Source organism: Lucilia sericata, unplaced genomic scaffold, assembly GCF_015586225.1.
Source record: "Lucilia sericata isolate MDLA Ls3-8-SP2 unplaced genomic scaffold, ASM1558622v1 Contig000015F_arrow, whole genome shotgun sequence".
In the NCBI taxonomy this organism is placed as follows: domain Eukaryota; kingdom Metazoa; phylum Arthropoda; class Insecta; order Diptera; family Calliphoridae; genus Lucilia; species Lucilia sericata.
In genome coordinates, this window is record NW_023994054.1 from 937,990 (window position 1) to 957,455 (window position 19,466).

The following is a 19,466-nucleotide window of genomic DNA, read 5'->3' on the forward strand; positions in this document are numbered from 1 at the left end:
CAAATATTTAACAAAATATAAACAAAAGCTAAATTTAATGAAAATAATCAGACTAAAATTTAAATATTCACACGCTTCTCAATACTACAAAAAAAAGCAAACAAACACCCATTCCAACTGTTGAAAATAGTCAACAAAGTAGTATTTTTGTATTAAATTTTTCTCAACTTTTTCTATATTTATATGCAGATACATTTAGCATACCTACTTGTAGATAGATACTCAGATATGTATTTAGTTTGAAAAATTAAAATTTTCCTTTTCGTCACGTAAGTTTTATATTTATAGAACAGAACTACTTATCTGGTATGTACTTGTAGTTACAAATTCGTATTGAGTAGATTAGCTGCCTCTGATATTAGGGTAGCGTGGCCGAGCGGTCTAAGGCGCTGGTTTAAGGCACCAGTCTCCTCGGAGGCGTGGGTTCGAATCCCACCGCTGCCAAGTGACTTTTTTGCAAAATTTTTTTATTTATTTTTTTTAGTTTATTTCTTTAAGTATAAATTGTATTTTCTTATCTATTGTTATTATATGATCAATTATTGCTAAAATAAACATGGTTTATGTTCAATTAAATTCCTTTGTTTATCAACTGATGACCCTTGTTTGCCCTTAACAAAATTTCCTAATATTTCGACTACTTTATACACTTGTATGTATATTTGTTTAAGGTAGTGTGGTTCGTATTTTTAGTAAAAATGTTGTGAAATTTTGTTGGATTTATAATTAAATTTTAAAATATATATCCCCTTATCACTAAGGCTATGAATGTGGTTAAATTTAAATAGAACAACACAAAACTAATTTGGATGTGTCAAAATGAAAAATCATTGAACCTGTATAAAACCTAAACCGTTACGAATTTTGGAGTACATGTATGTACATACATATTTAAAGAATGTGTGTACCAAATTTCATCGGAATTGGAAAGGGCCATGAAATCGGATCACAAACAAAGAATTGTAAAAATTTTAAATTTTTTACATATTGATTAATTTCTTACTTTTATATTTTTAAATATTTTGAACTGGTTTTACAAATTATAGATACTAATACATATTCGAATATGTGAAGCATTTCTCTAAAGGAAAGTATTTTATGATAATTTTGCGAATTTCAACACGATTTCAGTTGCGTTATGGGCCACGTAGTCGTGGGACCACTCGAATGCCTGTTTATCTCATAGCCACAACTAGACTGTCATACTAAGGCGTTTGTAATTCTAGTTTTTTCAGTCATACATTTTCTTTTAATTCTATTTAAATTCCGAATATAATAGCTATTTACTTTGGATCCAATATCGAAAGGGGACAATCACTATTCCCCTTTCAATAATGGATCCAAACTAAATAGCTATTATATCCCTTGTTTTAAAAAGTATGTTTTAGACTAAACGATTAATGTAACATTATTCAATCCGATGTTTCAGGTATAAAAGGATCGGTTGTACCCGACCTACAAACTGATACGCGAACCTAGAGCTACCCTATATATATATATATATATGTATGTATGTTTATTCCGGATCCTTATTAGTAAGAGTATTTAGTTATGTCCGTCAGTCTGTCTATTCACAGTCCACTTTTACCTTAAAAAATTTGGTAGGTACACATTAATAAATTTCAAGAGACTTCTGCATGTCTCATATGTATATGATGCGTTAACTGTTCCCAAGGAAACAAATAATATATACAACATACATATTAGACAAATGATAGAAAATATTTGCAATACATCGTAATATGTATTTGACGTAGACCCATAAAAGTCTTATAAATGTTCTGCGTCTCCATTAGATTCTAAAACAATATAGCAATATCCGTTCTTCTGTTAAAAGCACGATAGAGACCAGATGGGAGTGACTAGATCACATTTTCCAAATTTGAGAGATTCTCAACTTCTATAGATTTCGGACCATAATTGACCCAAACCCCCAGAAAATACTTTCTAATACAATTCGACCTATTTTGACGTAATTTGCACCAAGGTTAGTACTATTGGATAGTAGGCCAAACACAAACTTTCAGCTCTTTCAAGAACTGCCGCAGTTAGAGGGGGTCAAAGTTGGACATTTTGGTCATACAGGGTTTCATTTAAATGAGTGTAACTTTTCACCTATTGGTCCTAGCAAAGGAGTTCAAATAGCTATTTCTTCATTGTATTTATGTACATTTAAATTTTTTTAAATCAGTTTTTTTTTTGTATTTTTTTTCCAAATGTGCTCTCTTTTAGCTCAAAAGAAAGCTTTTACAATTTCCTTTAACGTCTTTAAAGTCCCATAATGGGATGAAAGTGGGATAAGAATAAGATTTTATCAATATTTGTCTAAGTGACCACATTGCCCTTAAAGGAATAGAACTAACATTGGCGCAAATTTCATCCAAATCGGAACACATCGATTTTAAAAGTTGGGTCACTTGACACGAAATTAATAAAAGAGTAATGTTTGTTCATAATCGATAAACTCAGGAACTAAGGCACCTTATAGGACAAAATTTCAAATATATGTTGCAAGGTTCGTGAGAAGTGTTTCTATAAAGTTTCAAATTGGTCCGACAGATGGCGCCGAAGTTTTAATTTTTAAATAATCGGTTTATATATTTATACGCGGACCGAGTTCAGTTAGTTATGATGAACAATACCTAAAGATGTATTAAATACCTATGGTAAATAACTAAGATTATCCAATATATTGGCCAGACTGCTAATAATGAAAACATACAAATATGTATGTAATATAAATTAATTGCTGTAGCATAGATTTCACTAGAAATTGCAGAGGATTTTTTGTTGGTATATATAACTTGACTGGTTGTCTAATTTTTAGTTAGTGTCGTTGTAATTGTTGTTGGCCAAGTTACAGCAACAACTGCCACAGAAGTTGTTGTTATTACTAATGTAGCTTCTGCATCAATTAAATTTGGCCATTGAGTTACAACTGCTTGCTACCAAACTTGCCCTCATAGCCGATGTTGCTGCTGTTGTTTTTTTTTTTAATTTGCAAAAACAAAAACAAAATTGTTCGTTAATACAAAAAGAGTAAAACAACGAAACAACAAACTAAGAAATAAACCTGGTTACGAAACCCTGAAGAAAAAAACTTCCGCATTCATTTAAGATCATTTCTGTCGTTTGTTGCTATTGCTGTTGCTCTTGCTGCAACAGCAAGAGTTGCAGTTGCTGTGTTATTATTATTTTTGTTGGTTTGTTTTTTTCCATTATTGCTGCCTTTACTGCCTGCTGGTCTTGCTATATGTTTATCTGTCTGACAAACTGACTGCCACATTTATTTTCAATTTCAGCTTTAGTGTTTTTTTCTTTACAAATAGTTAATGTTAAAACTAAGAAATTTATATTATGTCGCTTGCATATTAGACAAACATCGGTATTTTAAATGAAACTACTTAGTCATGTGATTTGTCAAAATCTGGCCTCAATGGTACCAAAACAAAGAAGGAGATATTGTATGTATAATGGATTACACTGTAGAGAAATCGTACTTGTACTACTTAGTATTTCAACATTAATATCTTAAATTTGACAGTGAAATTTTGGAGTTTTTTTTTAAAGATTGAAGGTTATCAATTTAAATTTCGATTAAACAGAAACATCTTCTCAAAGCCTATAATTTTTACAAAAAAAAACTTGTTATTCTAATAAAAATCCAGTTTTTGGAGGAAGTATTTTTATTAAAAAAAATATAAAAAAACAGTGGGAAATTATAGTCGGGCGTGACCGACCATAAAATGTGATTTATTTTTCATAATATTTAAGCAATTTATTGATGAAAATTTAATTTTCTGAATTAAGCGTTATATCGAAGCTGGGGGAAAATGTGGACCGATATTCATAAAGTTTGGTGGATGATTCTACGTTTACATATATGTAATTATCCTACATTTTATGGCAACATTAGTCTTTTTTGACGAATTGTGGACATTTAACCTATTTTCTGAAGGGGTCTTTGTATGGGGGTCAAGTGATCGGAAATTTATGCGAATAAAGTTTACTGAATTAAAAGAATTTCCAGTGACTTGCTACACTATGTACAAATGTTATAATAGTCCTTACAACATCGAAAATATGAACGAAAATACATTTGGTCCATATTATTATATTCTATATACATGAAAAAAATATGATAAATGGTTAAACCGAGCTTCTTGAAATTTTCTCAGTGTCATCATGTTTATCAGAATAGAACTATAGGTTACTTTTTATTTCGAATTTTGAAGAAGGCGAAGTGCCACGCCCCGCATATCTCAGAAAATGCAACAGCTACAGTTCACTAAACTCTTTATGGACAACCATTGGGTTTATATCAACACTTGAGGACAGTGAGAAAATATAGCAATGAAGCCCTCAAACATTTTCGGAGCAACTTTAGTATCAAATTAATATTTAACACAAAAAATGGGTGGAATAGCTATATACAGAGTGATACCTCCCATATGAATAAAATATAAGACTAGAATCCTTAAATTTTACATGAACAAGTTTGATATCCATCTGAACATTTGGGAATAAATGAGCGGACTTACAATAGGAGGCGTGGCAACACCCATATGAATAAAATACAAAAATTCGTATATCTGAGAAATGATTAGATCTTGAATCCTCAAATTTTACACAAACAGCTTTGACATCCATGTAAATATTTGGGATAAAAATGGACGAACTTGCAATAGGGGGCGTGGCATCTCCCATATGAATTTAATACAAAAATTCGTATAACTGGGAAATGTTTGGGTAAAATTGCAATTGTTATCGTATATCTGGAAAACTATTAGAGTTAAAATCTTTAAAAAAAGTAAATTGTTTTTAGGGTAGCAACGCAACTAGGTATAGCTACCCAGAAAAAAATAATTGATGTCATACTTTACAAACGACGGATTCTTAATCACATCTAAAAATGGGATTGCATATTTTTCGCTTCTATAAACCAAATATTTCCTTACAAATAAAAACCGAGTTAAAAGTGAGGAAAGAGATATTGAAAAGTCACTACAAATAACATATTCAAAGTACATCAAATTTTGGTGAAAAACCAATGAAATTTACATAAGCGTGTCATTGAAAGAATGTGGTTTATTTTTAACATCCAAATATCGGATTTTTATTGCATCTATGAATAAGATTAGATGTAGTTCAAAGTTGTCAAAAATGAACAACATCCCTCCAATGACACGCTAATGTAAAATTCATAGGTTTTTCACCAAAATTGGAATTACTTCAAGTATGTTATTTGTGGTGAAAATTCTACTTCTTTTTCCTCACTTTTTTTGCTGGGATATTAAATGATTATCTCATTTTACGCGTTTTCGGATTTAAGCGCATTTTCTTCGATTCTGAATTCAATTATGAACAAATTATTAGCTTTAATTCAAAAAATATCGAATTATTTGGATATAACTTATTAATCTAGTAATGAGTTTTTAAACAATTTTGATTATGTGTAATTCTACCATTAAATTATTTTCATCTAAATACGTGTAGTATGTAGTCATAAAAATTTAGCACAATATGATTTCATGTAAATTCTAAAGAAATTCAAATAGATTTATTTTTAAATTATTGACAGCGAAACCGTTTGTAACCTAATTAAATAGAATGAATTGTATTTAATAGACAATTGGAATACATGTGTACAAACAAATATGTATAATTGATTGATTAATAGGTCAGAAACCGTTATTAGGCCAAATCAAAATAAAAACTATTAAGACATAAACTATCTACTACAATCTATTATAATTCAAATGTTCAATATTTAAAGCAAAAATGCAGTATGTGTGTACGTGAATGAGTTTAAGTCTAAAACTTCTTATTAATTTTAATGCAAATTGCATAATTATAGTGACTCTCCCTAATAATAGCCATAACAACAACAACATGGAAACAAATCATACCTTAACAAAAACAAGTAAGAAAGTATAGTCGGGCGTGGCCGACCATATGATACCCTACACCAGTTATGAATATTAAATGTAATTTATTTTTCATAATAAACCATTTATCTTCAATATTCCCTTGTTCCGATACATTTAAGCAATTTATGGATGAAAAACTAATTTTCTGAAAGAGGCTTTATATGGGGGCTAGGGGCAAATATGGACCAAGCCCGATAAAATTTTGTGAATATATTTATATTTACATAATGTTTTATTGTGCTGAATTTCATCGCGATATTTGAGTTTATAAGCTAATTTGGGACATTCAAGTAATTTTCTGAAGGGGACTTTGTATGGGAGCTAGGGTCAAATGGGGCCTGATCTTTATGAAATTTGGCAGGGTCATCAAGACTTCTATAAAACTATGTGCCGTATTTTATCGATATATCAGTATATTTAACATAATTATGAGCTCAGAAGCCCTTTTCGGGGGGTTCTGTTCTATGGGGGCTAGGTGAAATAATGGACCGATTTTAACCATTTTCAATAGGCTTCGCAAATAAAACGTGCGTGCCAAATTTCATCCAATTATCTTGAAAATTGCGACCTGTACCTTGCGCACAAGGTTTACATGGACAGCCAGCCAGCCAGCCAGCCAGACGGACGGACGGACATAGCTTAATCGACTCAGAAAACGATTCTAATCCGATTGGTATACTTTAAGGTGGGTCTAGGACGAATATTTTTGTATGTTACAAACATCAGCACAAATCCAATATACCCTCCCCACTAAAGTGGTGTAGGGTATAAACATTGAATGGAAGTCGTCTCCTCTAGACCACGTAGCAGAATGGACATGTCGAAAACATAACAATTACACCTTTTTTTTTTTTCTCTCTTAATAGTTTGGAACCATAAAAAAGTGCACTAAACTACATGTATGCATTTTATAGCCTCTATAATTCTTTCTCTAAACGTTTTTATAGTTTTTTTTTTTAAGTTTTTTACAATGCAAAAAAAAAATAATAAAAAATTAAATCGCCAGAACAAGAAGTACAAATAAGAACAGAAAACAACACAATGATAATAAAACTGTTCTTATGCCAAACTGAACAAACGAGGGAATGAACTGAAAAATTCAACCAAACCAACAACCATCTAAACGATGACGATGATGACGATGGCAATACAAATGGCCCTGTTTACCGTTAGGTTTAAGTTTAAAAAACTCGGTCAAGAGTGTCTCATTCCTGCTGTGATTGCATAATATCCCGTTGGTCGGTGTGTGTCTGTTTTTTTTTTTTCGTTTTTATCATTTTCTTCTGTTGTTGCTGTTATTGCTACCGTTGCTGTTGCTCGTTGTTGATTATTGGTTGCTGTTGCAGTTACATTAAATGATCATTGCTGTTGTTTTTGCTGTTCTGGTAGCGGTTTCTATTCTGTTAGTGGCATTTTGTTGTTATTGTTTCCAGTTATATTTGTTGTTTCACGTTGTATCGGTCCTACAAATAACATAACATTAATACGAATATGCAACACAAAAAGCGGCAACAATAACAGCAACATGCATATTGTGGAAGAAGTATTAGTGCAACAGCACTTTACCTATACATACATATGTACATATATGAATGTATCTATATTCCTACAATTTGCTGTGAGACTGTTATAACTCAAAACGTTTAATTCTATTTATCGAGAACAACAAACCATTTTTGTTTGAATGAAAAATGTTTAAAATTATTATTACACATTGTACACGTGAAACATTAATACCCCGTTCACACGAAGCAATTATTCGTAATTCACGCTCTCATTCATCATTCAACCCCCAATTATGTACTGAATGACATGATTCGCCATACAAAATTACGAATGTGTCGTTGAAACGGTTACGTTTCAAGTGAAACGCCACACCCACTATATATTCCGACCATTTTTATTTCCTGTACTGAATAATTTGAAAGAATATCTTTTGAACAGTTAAACGTTTAAAAATATTCGATAATAACCTGCGAGAGTAATTTTATTTTATCGGTACTAGTACTTCACTTTACCGGGCTACACATAAACAAATATTCCCCCTTATTACGAGTGTCGTTGTCGTATGCGAATTCGTTGTCGTTGTCGTAGGTCGTTTTTTATTTAAAATTTCGACAAAGTCAATACAAAATGCATAGAAATTTAAGTCGTTTTCGACATTCGTAATACCATTTTAACAAAACGACTCATTTTCGACTACGACAACGCCACTCGTAATAAGGCCGATTACCTAGTCGAGTTATGTCACTTTTATGGTAACCGAGCCGATAGTACATTTTCATTTATGCGAATAACTGAAAATTCTGTATATTATAAACACACTATTCTTTCACTTGATGTTCTCCCAGTATTCCCTGAATAGGAGAAGAATACTAAATAGAGAAATTTGATTTTGCCACTAAGAATCGGTAGTTAATAGTAAGAAATTTAAATCAACTGTATTTTAAAGTTGCTTTAAAATACGCCAAATCATAACAAATTTCATACCTATTGAAAGACATCAGTTTATAATGTTGGTAAACTTGACATGAAATCCCCCCTATATAAATAAAATAGTAATGTTTGATCGCAATCGATAAAATTAAGAACTACAGCACCGAGTGGGAAACAATTTCAAATATATATAGTGTTCCTGTTAAGTTTTAAAACTAGCCGTTAGATGGCGTCACGGTATTTATGTCATTTTAAAATATAAGGGCTATAAAGATCTATACGTGGAAAGTCCACATATCCAATCAAGGGCCCTCAACGCAGACCGGGTACCAATAAAAATCTAATACGAACTAGTTATTACATACATAAGTTTGTAGTTATTACATGTCGTGACTTATTTTAAGTTTATAATAAAAAATCGATTATTGATGACTACTTTTACTATTTTAAAGACACTATTTTTATAATAATATTGGAGTCTTTCCCAATGAAAGTTCTCGTAGAATGTATGTTTGTAAATACCTATAAATTACAATAAGTCCACATACTGTAACTGCAAACTTGAAAAAAAAAAAAACGGTTGCTTTCTTTAGTACTGTTTACCATTGTATATAATGGCGTTAAGACGATATTTAAATTTTCTTGTATTTTCTACATATTTCTTTTATTTTTGTTTTATTTTCTTCAACTTATGTAATTTATTTGAAATTCAACATTATTTACAATGCATTTATTTGACATCGATGTCATCGGACAATAATAAAAATACAACAACAACCATACAAACACAAAATGTATTGAAAAATAAAAGTCTTCAATTTCATATTGCGGTCACTAGTTTAAAACATTCCGTACCTTATTTCGTATTCACAACAACAAATTACCGTTATTATTTTGCGAAAAAAAAAAATTATCTGACAGATTTAATTTTCTTTGGTTTATTTTAACTTGTTGCATTAATTTGCTCCAAATGTCAATGACTTTAATCCATGAAGTGTATGTTCAGTTATTCAATTTGAAATAAGTTGAAATGAATAAATACATTGTAATAACTTGCTTAATTAATGGTTAACTGGTCTAATTTTTTTTATCTGCAGTAAAGAAAAATATGCATCCTCTAACGATTAACGATAGAATTTACACAGAGTTAATTATTTTAATCGATATGAATAGAACATAGAAAATGGAATTACGCATTAAAATTAGTTTTTTTCGAATCAAAACTTTTGATGCTGGGATTAATATTTTTAAAATTTTGTAAAAAAATTCTCTATAATTTAAGTTTTCAAAATAATTTAATATAAAATTTTAAATATTGAACTTTTATGGAAAATTTTAAAAATTTCCATGTTTGTTGACTTAAATTTTCGAAAGGCCCCGGCTATCTTCGGGTTTCAGATTCCGAAAAAATCCATGATTTTTGAAAAATTTGGAATATATTTCGTAAGTTTTGTTTGAAATGTAATATCAAAAAAATTAAAATTAAAAAAAAATTAAAATTTAAAGAAATTATTTTTTTTAATAAAAAAATATTAAAATTTACTAGGGCCCCTAATAACACTGTATGCGCCAATAAATTACTCAACATTTGACCAAGTGCGGTTTGTAGTTCTAGTTGAGATCTCCCTACCATATATAGAAGTTTTAATATACCCTGAAAATCGGGAGTTATCCACAAAAACACGGATTTTTAATTGTTTTTGGATCGAAAGATAAACAGGTTAACAGGTTATTAAAAATATTCACTTTCAGTAATTTATTCACACCGTGTTTAGATGTTTAATGGAAAATCAAAGTGAAAATTAAATAAATACGCTTTAAATATTAAGCTTAATTTATATAAACAAAAAGAAAAATACTTTAATACAGTAGTGATGCATTAAATTTTTTATTAATAAAAAGCATAATACTAAAAAATATTGTATATAAAGCAAACAAAAGAAATAATAAACGATATTTATATGAAATTATAAAAGAAAACAATTAAACTGGTTGGCAAAAATCACTTTAGTTTTACATGCACCTAAAGACATTTTCTTCTTAAGATAAATGGGCCTTGGCCAAAGCAACAATTGGAGCAGCCGTTGGCATTTTAGGATACTCTCCAGCACTGGCGGCAATATCCAAATGGGTGTATTTCAAAGGTTTCTCCGAATTTAAACCATGATTTTCCAAACCGGTGGTCTGAATAAGGAAAGCGGCGGGTACTTGATGACCTCTGGGTGTACGTGAGGAAGCAGCATTATTACATTGAACAATATCTTCACCAATAACTTTAGCGGCATTGAAATCAAAATCATCTTGACGTAAAACAGACACTTCGAAGGGTTCACCAAAGGAAGTGCCGATTTCTTGCAATTTGCGAGCATGATCAGCAGCACGTGCGACACTGTTATCGATAATGATGGAATAACCCTCACCAGCAGCCAAACAGGCATGACCGGTTAAAGTGGCCACAGTGAAAAGATGAGGATCGGGTAATTGTTCCGATACGGCGATTTCTTTCATGCGGCACAAAGCATCAGCCATACACATACGGCCTTCAGCATCAGTGTTACCCACACGTACACGTACACCAGCACGTGATGTAATGATTTCATCAGCAACATAGGATTCCTCGCCCACCGAGTTGCGCACCAAACACAAAGCAGCTATTACATGAACATCAGCGGGTTTTTGTTCATTAACAATCTTTGAAAGGAGGGAAACAAGGAGTTCAAATATTATTAAAATGACAGAAGCTTTTTCTACAACTTATAACTCTTTTAAGGAAAATATTAAAATGTTCATTCTTACCTGCATAAAACCAGCTACAGCAGCAGCACCACACTTATCTCTCGACATACCAGCCATAATGCCACCAGCCTTAATATCAGCACCGCCGGTATCATAAGTAACACCCTTGCCAACTAACATCAAAGTTTTCTTAGCCGTTTGGGGTGGTTTATATTCTAGGAAAATAATACGTCCTTGATGGCGTTTCACTTGATTAGCAGCACGATTAACAGCGGCAAACAATGGATATTCCTTGGCAATAACGTTTGGATCACTAATGACTGTTACCTTAAGACCATCGAATAATTTTGAAATGTACTCTTCAACGCGTGGTGGTGCCATACGTTCGGGATCACCAACACCTAGAATGAAAGAAATTTTTTGTTTGTTTTAGTATAGTATATTTTTAGGTGGTTATTTATGAGTTCAATGAGAATACATACACTTTTGTAGTTAGAAGCTATTCTAACTTGGGAATAGTATTTGTTTATAAAGTATGTAAAATGATTTTTATAAGACCATTTTTGACGGACGAACATATGATTTAATCCCTTTAAAAATAGTTCTAACTGAAACCTAAATACTTTCTCTTTTATAACTTACCAATATCACGAGCTACAAATCTACCAGATTCCAAAATCAGGGCTTCTTTGAAAATTTCTTCTGCCTTGGGATTGGCCATCATTACGGACAAATTGGCAACACGTTGACGTTTTTCTGGCACATCTTCACGTAATTGAATGGGCTAGAAAAAAGAAAAAATGGGCTAGAACAAATCAAACAAAATTTTCTTCCACAATATACCACATAAAGTTCTTCTAAAGCACCCAAGACAGTACATAGTTCAGCATTTAAGAATTTCTTATTTTCAGGAATAAATAAAAGAGGTGCCTTAAAACCGGCCTTAATGGCTCTTTGTAGAGATTTAGCGGCGGCCTGTTGATAACATCTAACATCATGATAATCCGATAATTCGGGAACAGGTGAATATACAACAGGTAAATCTAATTTTTTCGATTTAAAGCAAGAGACCACTGAATCGAAAGCCTTATCGAATGAACGGAATTCATTAAATTGTTCAATCAATTCACTGGGTATTTGACGATCAATAATGCAAAGAACATCACAACCAGATTTCTGGATCATTTTCGCCAATTGGACGGAACATGGTACTAATCTAAAAATAAACAGAAAAAAACATAACAAAATTAAATAAATAAATATAGATAAATATTATTAAAATTATATAATCTAAATATTACTTGAATTGTTAATACGACTGGGCAAATAATTACAAGTCTTGTTTCTATTTAATCTATGTCACATTTTTCTAACTGTTACGTATCTATAAATAACATGTGTTTTAAAAGAAACTATTTGAATTATATCAATATGTTTGTATTTGTTTTAAATACTTGATTGGCAGATAAACTAATTTTTTACTAAAGAAATGTCTTTTATGTGTGATAAGCTATCATGTTATTTATCAATAATTTATTTATACAAAGACGTAATCAAAATTGGTATATTCTAATATAGATTAATAGTGTATTGACTTGATTATAAAAAAAATTGGAAATTCTTTATGATTTGTATTAGATTTATTTAATAGATTAAAAAAAGAGGGTTATGCTTGCACTCAGAATATATAATATTATATTAAATACAATAATCAATGTATAATGCATTTATTTTATTATGATAAGTATTTTTGTTGGAAAATAAATAGGGTTTTATTATTTATAGCAAAAATAAGTAAACAAATGAAAATAAAAGTATAAATTTTAAAAATGACTTTTTCAAAAGTGCATTTATTGGTACCAACTTAGATAAGCATATTTGTTGAAAAGCACTTCGTATCATTATCTTTTGTTTATGCATTTTCATCTACACTAAAAAATTTTTTTTATTTATGTTCGAATTAAAACCAAAATAATTTAAAATTTCCCAGAATTTATTATAAATTAACTTGTTGAAAAACGGATGCGAATGTATAGGTACTACCATGATGAAATAAGTGCTTCCTGGGTACTATTTTTGAAACCTTTTCTTGAATTGATGAAAACTAAAAAAATTAATATAAAATAGCCAATGTACATCATTGAATCCACAACAGTTTTAAAGACATATGTTTTGTAAAGCTTCCCTATAACTATTTCTGAGGGTGTCAAATACGAAAAAAATCATTTTTGTATGAAGTAGGTCTACTTGATCATGGTTACTCTCCTTGTGGAAATACAGATCATATAAATACGACTATAGACTTTGACATCGAACGCCTCTAATGGAATTTTCCACTAGGGAAGATTGGCTTCTATCCGATAGACTGTTTGATGGTTGTGCAGGTTTTACCGACGGGTAAAAGGTGGATGTCGGCACGGGTACCGGTGTCTATATCTCTGATGCCGATATAAAAAGTTCTTTCAGACTCTCTGATGAATGGAGTGCCTTCCAAGCAGAGATTCTTGCGATTTGGAAAGTGACAGAAATGATACGGAATCATACGGTACATTCGCGCCTGTTTGTAGATTGTAGAAATGACCTTAGGCATATAATGACACTGTTTACTTTTAGACTGTGTTGTCTTAATTCTTAAGAAACTTAGCTTAGAGTATAAATTCTACGATACTCTAGTGAGAATTATTTTCTCTACCGTTTTCTGTGTGAAATTCTTAATTTTTTGAATCTTTTTCTTCTCGAAGCAAATCACAATGACTCCTAATATGTGCTCCGTTGAACTTTCATATTATCATTTCTAAAAAATAAGTTTGAAACTCAAAATTTTAAATAAAAATTAACTTAATCATCGTTACATCAATAAGTTCATTAAGAGAACTTCTGGATATATTTCATATAACATTTATTTGTTGTTTATTTTGGAAGAATTGTTAAATTCAGTCATGTATTATACAATAAGAACGTATAATAAAATATACAAAAATTGCAAAAAAATTAATTAGTTAATTTTAAAATTATACTCATAATACGATAAACAGTGTGGTGTCTTAGTAAAAAGTCTGAAAATTATGGCTTAGAGAAAGAAGCTGACTATAGATTTATTGCATTTTAAACATATAATCAAAATAACAGTGAGTACCTAATTTGTTTAAAATCTTCTAAATCATGGAAAAATTATCTATTTGAGGATATAAAAAAGACTCAAATGTTTGAAGAAATGTCTGAAAATAAGTATGTTTTATAATTGTATCTTTATCTTTATTACAAAATATGTATACATTTGCAAACACAATTAAGTAAAAATAATATTGTGCAAACATATTTTAATAATTAATCTTTATAGAAGTATCATATTAGTAATTATCATAAAATTATAAAACATATCAATTAGATAGATAGATAGATAGATAGATAGATAGATAGATAGATAGATAGATAGATAGATAGATAGATAGATAGATAGATAGATAGATAGATAGATAGATAGATAGATAGATAGATAGATAGATAGATAGATAGATAGATAGATAGATAGATAGATCGATAGATCGATAGATCGATAGATCGATAGATCGATAGATAGATAGATAGATCGATAGATAGATAGATAGATCGATAGATAGATAGATAGATAGATAGATAGATAGATAGATAGATAGATAGATAGATAGATAGATAGATAGATAGATAGATAGATAGATAGATAGATAGATAGATAGATAGATAGATAGATCGATAGATCGATAGATCGATAGATAGATAGATAGATAGATAGATAGATAGATAGATAGATAGATAGATAGATAGATAGATAGATAGATAGATAGATAGATAGATAGATAGATAGATAGATAGATAGATAGATAGATAGATAGATAGATAGATAGATAGATCGATAGATAGATCGATAGATCGATAGATAGATAGATAGATAGATAGATAGATAGATAGATAGATAGATAGATAGATAGATAGATAGATAGATAGATAGATAGATAGATAGATAGATAGATAGATAGATAGATAGATAGATAGATAGATAGATAGATAGATAGATAGATAGATAGATAGATAGATAGATAGATAGATAGATAGATAGATAGATAGATAGATAGATAGATAGATAGATAGATAGATAGATAGATAGATAGATAGATAGATAGATAGATAGATAGATAGATAGATAGATAGATAGATAGATAGATAGATAGATAGATAGATAGATAGATAGATAGAGAGATAGAGAGATAGATAGATAGATAGATAGATAGATAGATAGATAGATAGATAGATAGATAGATAGATAGATAGATAGATAGATAGATAGATAGATAGATAGATAGATAGATAGATAGATAGATAGATAGATAGATAGATAGATAGATAGATAGATAGATAGATAGATAGATAGATAGATAGATAGATAGATAGATAGATAGATAGATAGATAGATAGATGTTTCAAAACATTAAAATTAAATTAATTTTATTAAAGATAAAAGTGATATACTTTTTTTATTCCGAATATTTTATTAACACTCTATTCTTAAACTAAAAAAGTTTCAATGTATCTTTTTTTAGAATTTTTTGAAGGTAAAATACGACTTTAACACGACAAATAACACTGAGATTAGTGAAAATTATTTTAAAAGGCTTTTCATCGTTGCCCTGTGTAATATTCCAGTTTAAGAACTAAACAAATTCCACTAATATTTAACACATTTTCTCTTATATGTTTGCCTGTTACAAGTTTAATTTACTTCATTCTTTTATTCAAGTAGGTATCAGATGACTTTATGGTGTCCCAGTAAAAATTAATTGAGTTTTATTGAATTTAATATGACAGCATAAACAAAATAATGTATGTATATTATACATATTTCCGTGTACAATGTCAAGGCCAGTTTTGTTTATTTTGGTTTGCAAAAAAAATATTAATAATAAAAACTTTAAAATGTACAAAAAAGATATACAAAAGAGAAGAGATGCACATGAATTTAATGAAATTCAATTGATCACTTTTGATAAGGCATATTATTAATTTGTTATATAAAATCATCAAAATATACTATACAATGCAAATAAATACGTTTTGTTAAAAGTTTTATTTATAATTATATTAATATAAATTTAATTGATTATTAGACTTTTGTTTATTATTGCACAGCTGTTGTTATTATGCCATTAAACTTTTCAATTTACAATATAAACTTATTATCATGAACTTTTTATAATATTATGTACATATTTACATTGTATGTAGTTAATATACATAAAGTATTAATTTGAAATATTTTATTGTAAATTTCTCTTTTATTTGTATGTTCAATGTACATATTCTTGTTGATATTACTAAACATACATTGGAATATGCATTAATAGATATTTTAACAACAAAGTGATAAGAATTATAATACATAGAAGCAAAAAGTAAACCCCTATTGGAATTTATCACATTTTGTTCATCACAGAACAAAAATGTATAGTCAGGCATGGCCGACCATATAATATCCTACAACAGTGAGTGGGATTGTTATTATACCCTACACCACTTTAGTGGGGAGGGTATATTGGGTTTGTGCTGATGTTTATAACGCACAATAATATTGGTCTTAAACCCACCTTCGGCTCAGAATCATTTTCTGAGTCGATTTAGCTATGTCCGCCCGTCTGTCCGTCCGTCTGTCCGTCCGTCCATGTAAACCTTGTAATCAAACTTCAGGTCGCAATTTTGAAGATAATTCAATGAAATTTGGTACATGATCTTCTATGGTATCGTAGACGAAGCCTATTGAAAATGTTTAACATCGGTCCATTATTTCACCTAGCCCCCATACAACTGAATCCCCGAATAGGGCTTTTAAACTTTGTAATCAAACTACAGGTCGCAATTTTAAAGATAATTCAATGAAATTTGGCACATGATCTTTTATGGTACCGTAGATGAAGCCTGTTGAAAATGGTTTACATCGGTCCATTATTTCACCTAGCCCCCATACAGCTGAACCCGCCGAATAGGGCTTTTAAGTTCATAATTATGTTTAATATACTCATATCTCGACAAAAAGCTGCAAAAACCAAGTTGTATACAAGACTTGATGACCCTCACGAATTCCATGAAAAGCCCCAATTTCATTTAAATGTCCACAATTTTATTCAACAATAAACGGCTTAAGTATGTATATCTAAGGCATGGTACAATTCAACTTAAATGCTTTATTACGTCAACTAAATCACATTATATTTTTGTCAAAGGTGTAGGGTATTATATGGTCGGCCTCACCCGACTATAATTTCTTACTTGTTTTTTTGTTTTTTTTAATTGGAATAAAGAAATTGGAAAAAGCTCTTTTCGGGGATATGTCGCATGGGTGCTATGTGAAATAATGTACCGATTTCAACTTAGCAAAAAAAAAAATAGAAAAAAGATTTAGAATTTTCACCACAAATAACTTGAAGTACTTCCCAGTTTTGGTAATAAATTAATGAGTTTTACATTAGCTTGTCAGTGGATGGATATTGTACGTTTCTGACAACTTTGAAGTAGATCAAATCTTATTTTTTGATGCAATAAAAATCCTATATTTGGATGTCAAAAATAAACCACATTCTTCCAATAACACTTTTATATAAATATCATTGAATTTTCACCATTGACTTGTTCCTCATTATTATATTTAAAGGAATTCTTGGATTATAAATGCGAAAAATATGTAATCGCATTTTTGATGTGATTAAGAGGTCGTTTGTAAAGTATGACTTCCATTATTTTTTTGCTGGGATGTGCTAAATTTTATCAAGATTACATGGACATACAGATGGACAGAAATAGCTTTATCGACCCAGAAAGCGATTCTAATCTGATTCTTTAATGTTGGTTAATACAACAAAATTAATTTTTTTTACAAAAATTTAAAAAAAAAAAAACAATCCTTGTAGGCAATTAAAGTTGAACTGGGTTATATTTCCTTCATACAATATTTGAAATTTAAGATAGTTCCATAGGTGATTTTTCTCTAAAATCTAAAATTATTTATCAAATCCCATAGTTAGAAAGTTAGTTATTTTGAAAGCATTATGTATATACATCAAATCCGAAGAAATACCCCTAGGCCTCTATCGGGCCTGTTGTGCGCTCCTTTACCAGTGCCTCAGGAGGGAAACGAACCCACCACCTCCGGTCTACCAGACTAGAACACTAACCTACTGGATGGCACAATCAATCCCATAACTTGAAAATCTATTGAAATTTCTATATTATTATAACATTGGTCTTAACGTGTGTCAGCACAAAAAAGGTTATGCCCCTCTAATAAACAAATTGTTTTACACAAATTTAAATTAATAAAATTAGATTGTTTACCCATAATATAACAATAACCTGGTTATGGTGGTATCATGCTGTTTACCTAGAAACTACATACAATTAACAATTTTTGTTAATTTCGAAATGAAAATATTGTAATTCCCCAATAAATTTTTTCCTACACTTTATTAAAACACTTTTACCCGATGATATATTTAGATAAACGAATTCAAGAATTTCAAACAAAGAAATTATAAAATTTTACTTATTAACCAAGTCTGTACATAATAAGATGTTTACTTACTTATCGAGCCCCATGTTTGCTGCTGTTGAGGATGATGATATTTAGAAAATATTTTACTGCTCCTCTTAACTGTAGATATGGAATTTTTTTCGCTTTTCTTTTTTTACCCAACAGCTGATGACGACTTCAAATAAAAAAAATAGCAACAATATCGTAAAGAAATTGTTGAAAGAGTTCCGTAAGAAAAAAACCCCAACGATTTGAAGTCTGGCAAACAACTGAAATAAAATATTTATAAAAATTAACTTTTAAACACAAGTTCCACAACCAGAAATTAATAAATTGCAAGCCGAACAACACGAATCTCTAGAACTACATCTACACACAAAACTACAGACCAACAGAAAGTCGGTCAGTCAGTCACTTATTCACACTCAAACGTTTTTATATCGCTTATCAATTATTAAACGAATGTGTTCAGCCAAAGGCTTGTTCGTCATCAGCACCTACAACTGACAACGATATCAAACTTCAACTACACAAATCTAATGTAAAATGGATGTATCATTTTCTTTGTTATTACTTACTTGGATCAAAGTTAAACCTTGTAATTAAAGTTTCTTTTTATTCAATTTTGTAATGGCCAAGGAAACACGTTTTCTTTAAATGCTTTCTTTATCATTAGTCAGACAATGTTGTTGTTTTGTGTTGAATAGAAATTTTTTGCCGGCTCATTTTTTGCAATAAAAACAAAAAACAGCTGGATTTTGCGTATTCATTTTTGATAACAACAAAAGGTAAGAAAGAAAAATCTCCAA

The 19,466-nt window shown here is 30.1% G+C and overlaps 1 protein-coding gene and 1 non-coding gene across 2 annotated transcripts; one reads left to right on the top strand and one right to left on the bottom strand.

Annotated features, from left to right (window-relative positions):
- Positions 1–362: 362 nt before the first annotated feature.
- Trnal-aag lies at positions 363–444 on the top strand. Its single transcript has one exon. It is a non-coding gene; the product is annotated as a tRNA-Leu (tRNA).
- A 9,786-nt stretch (positions 445–10,230) lies between these two features.
- LOC119605421 (putative aminopeptidase W07G4.4) lies at positions 10,231–19,459 on the bottom strand. The gene is made up of 6 exons (XM_037958523.1): positions 19,236–19,459; positions 18,709–18,926; positions 11,946–12,318; positions 11,745–11,886; positions 11,163–11,503; positions 10,231–11,057 (listed from the first exon to the last, which is right to left on the bottom strand). Exons 2-6 carry the CDS (start codon positions 18,720–18,722, stop codon positions 10,407–10,409), a joined length of 1,521 nt encoding a protein of 506 aa, XP_037814451.1. The 5' UTR covers positions 18,723–18,926; positions 19,236–19,459; the 3' UTR covers positions 10,231–10,406.
- Between the last annotated feature and the right edge of the window lie 7 nt (positions 19,460–19,466).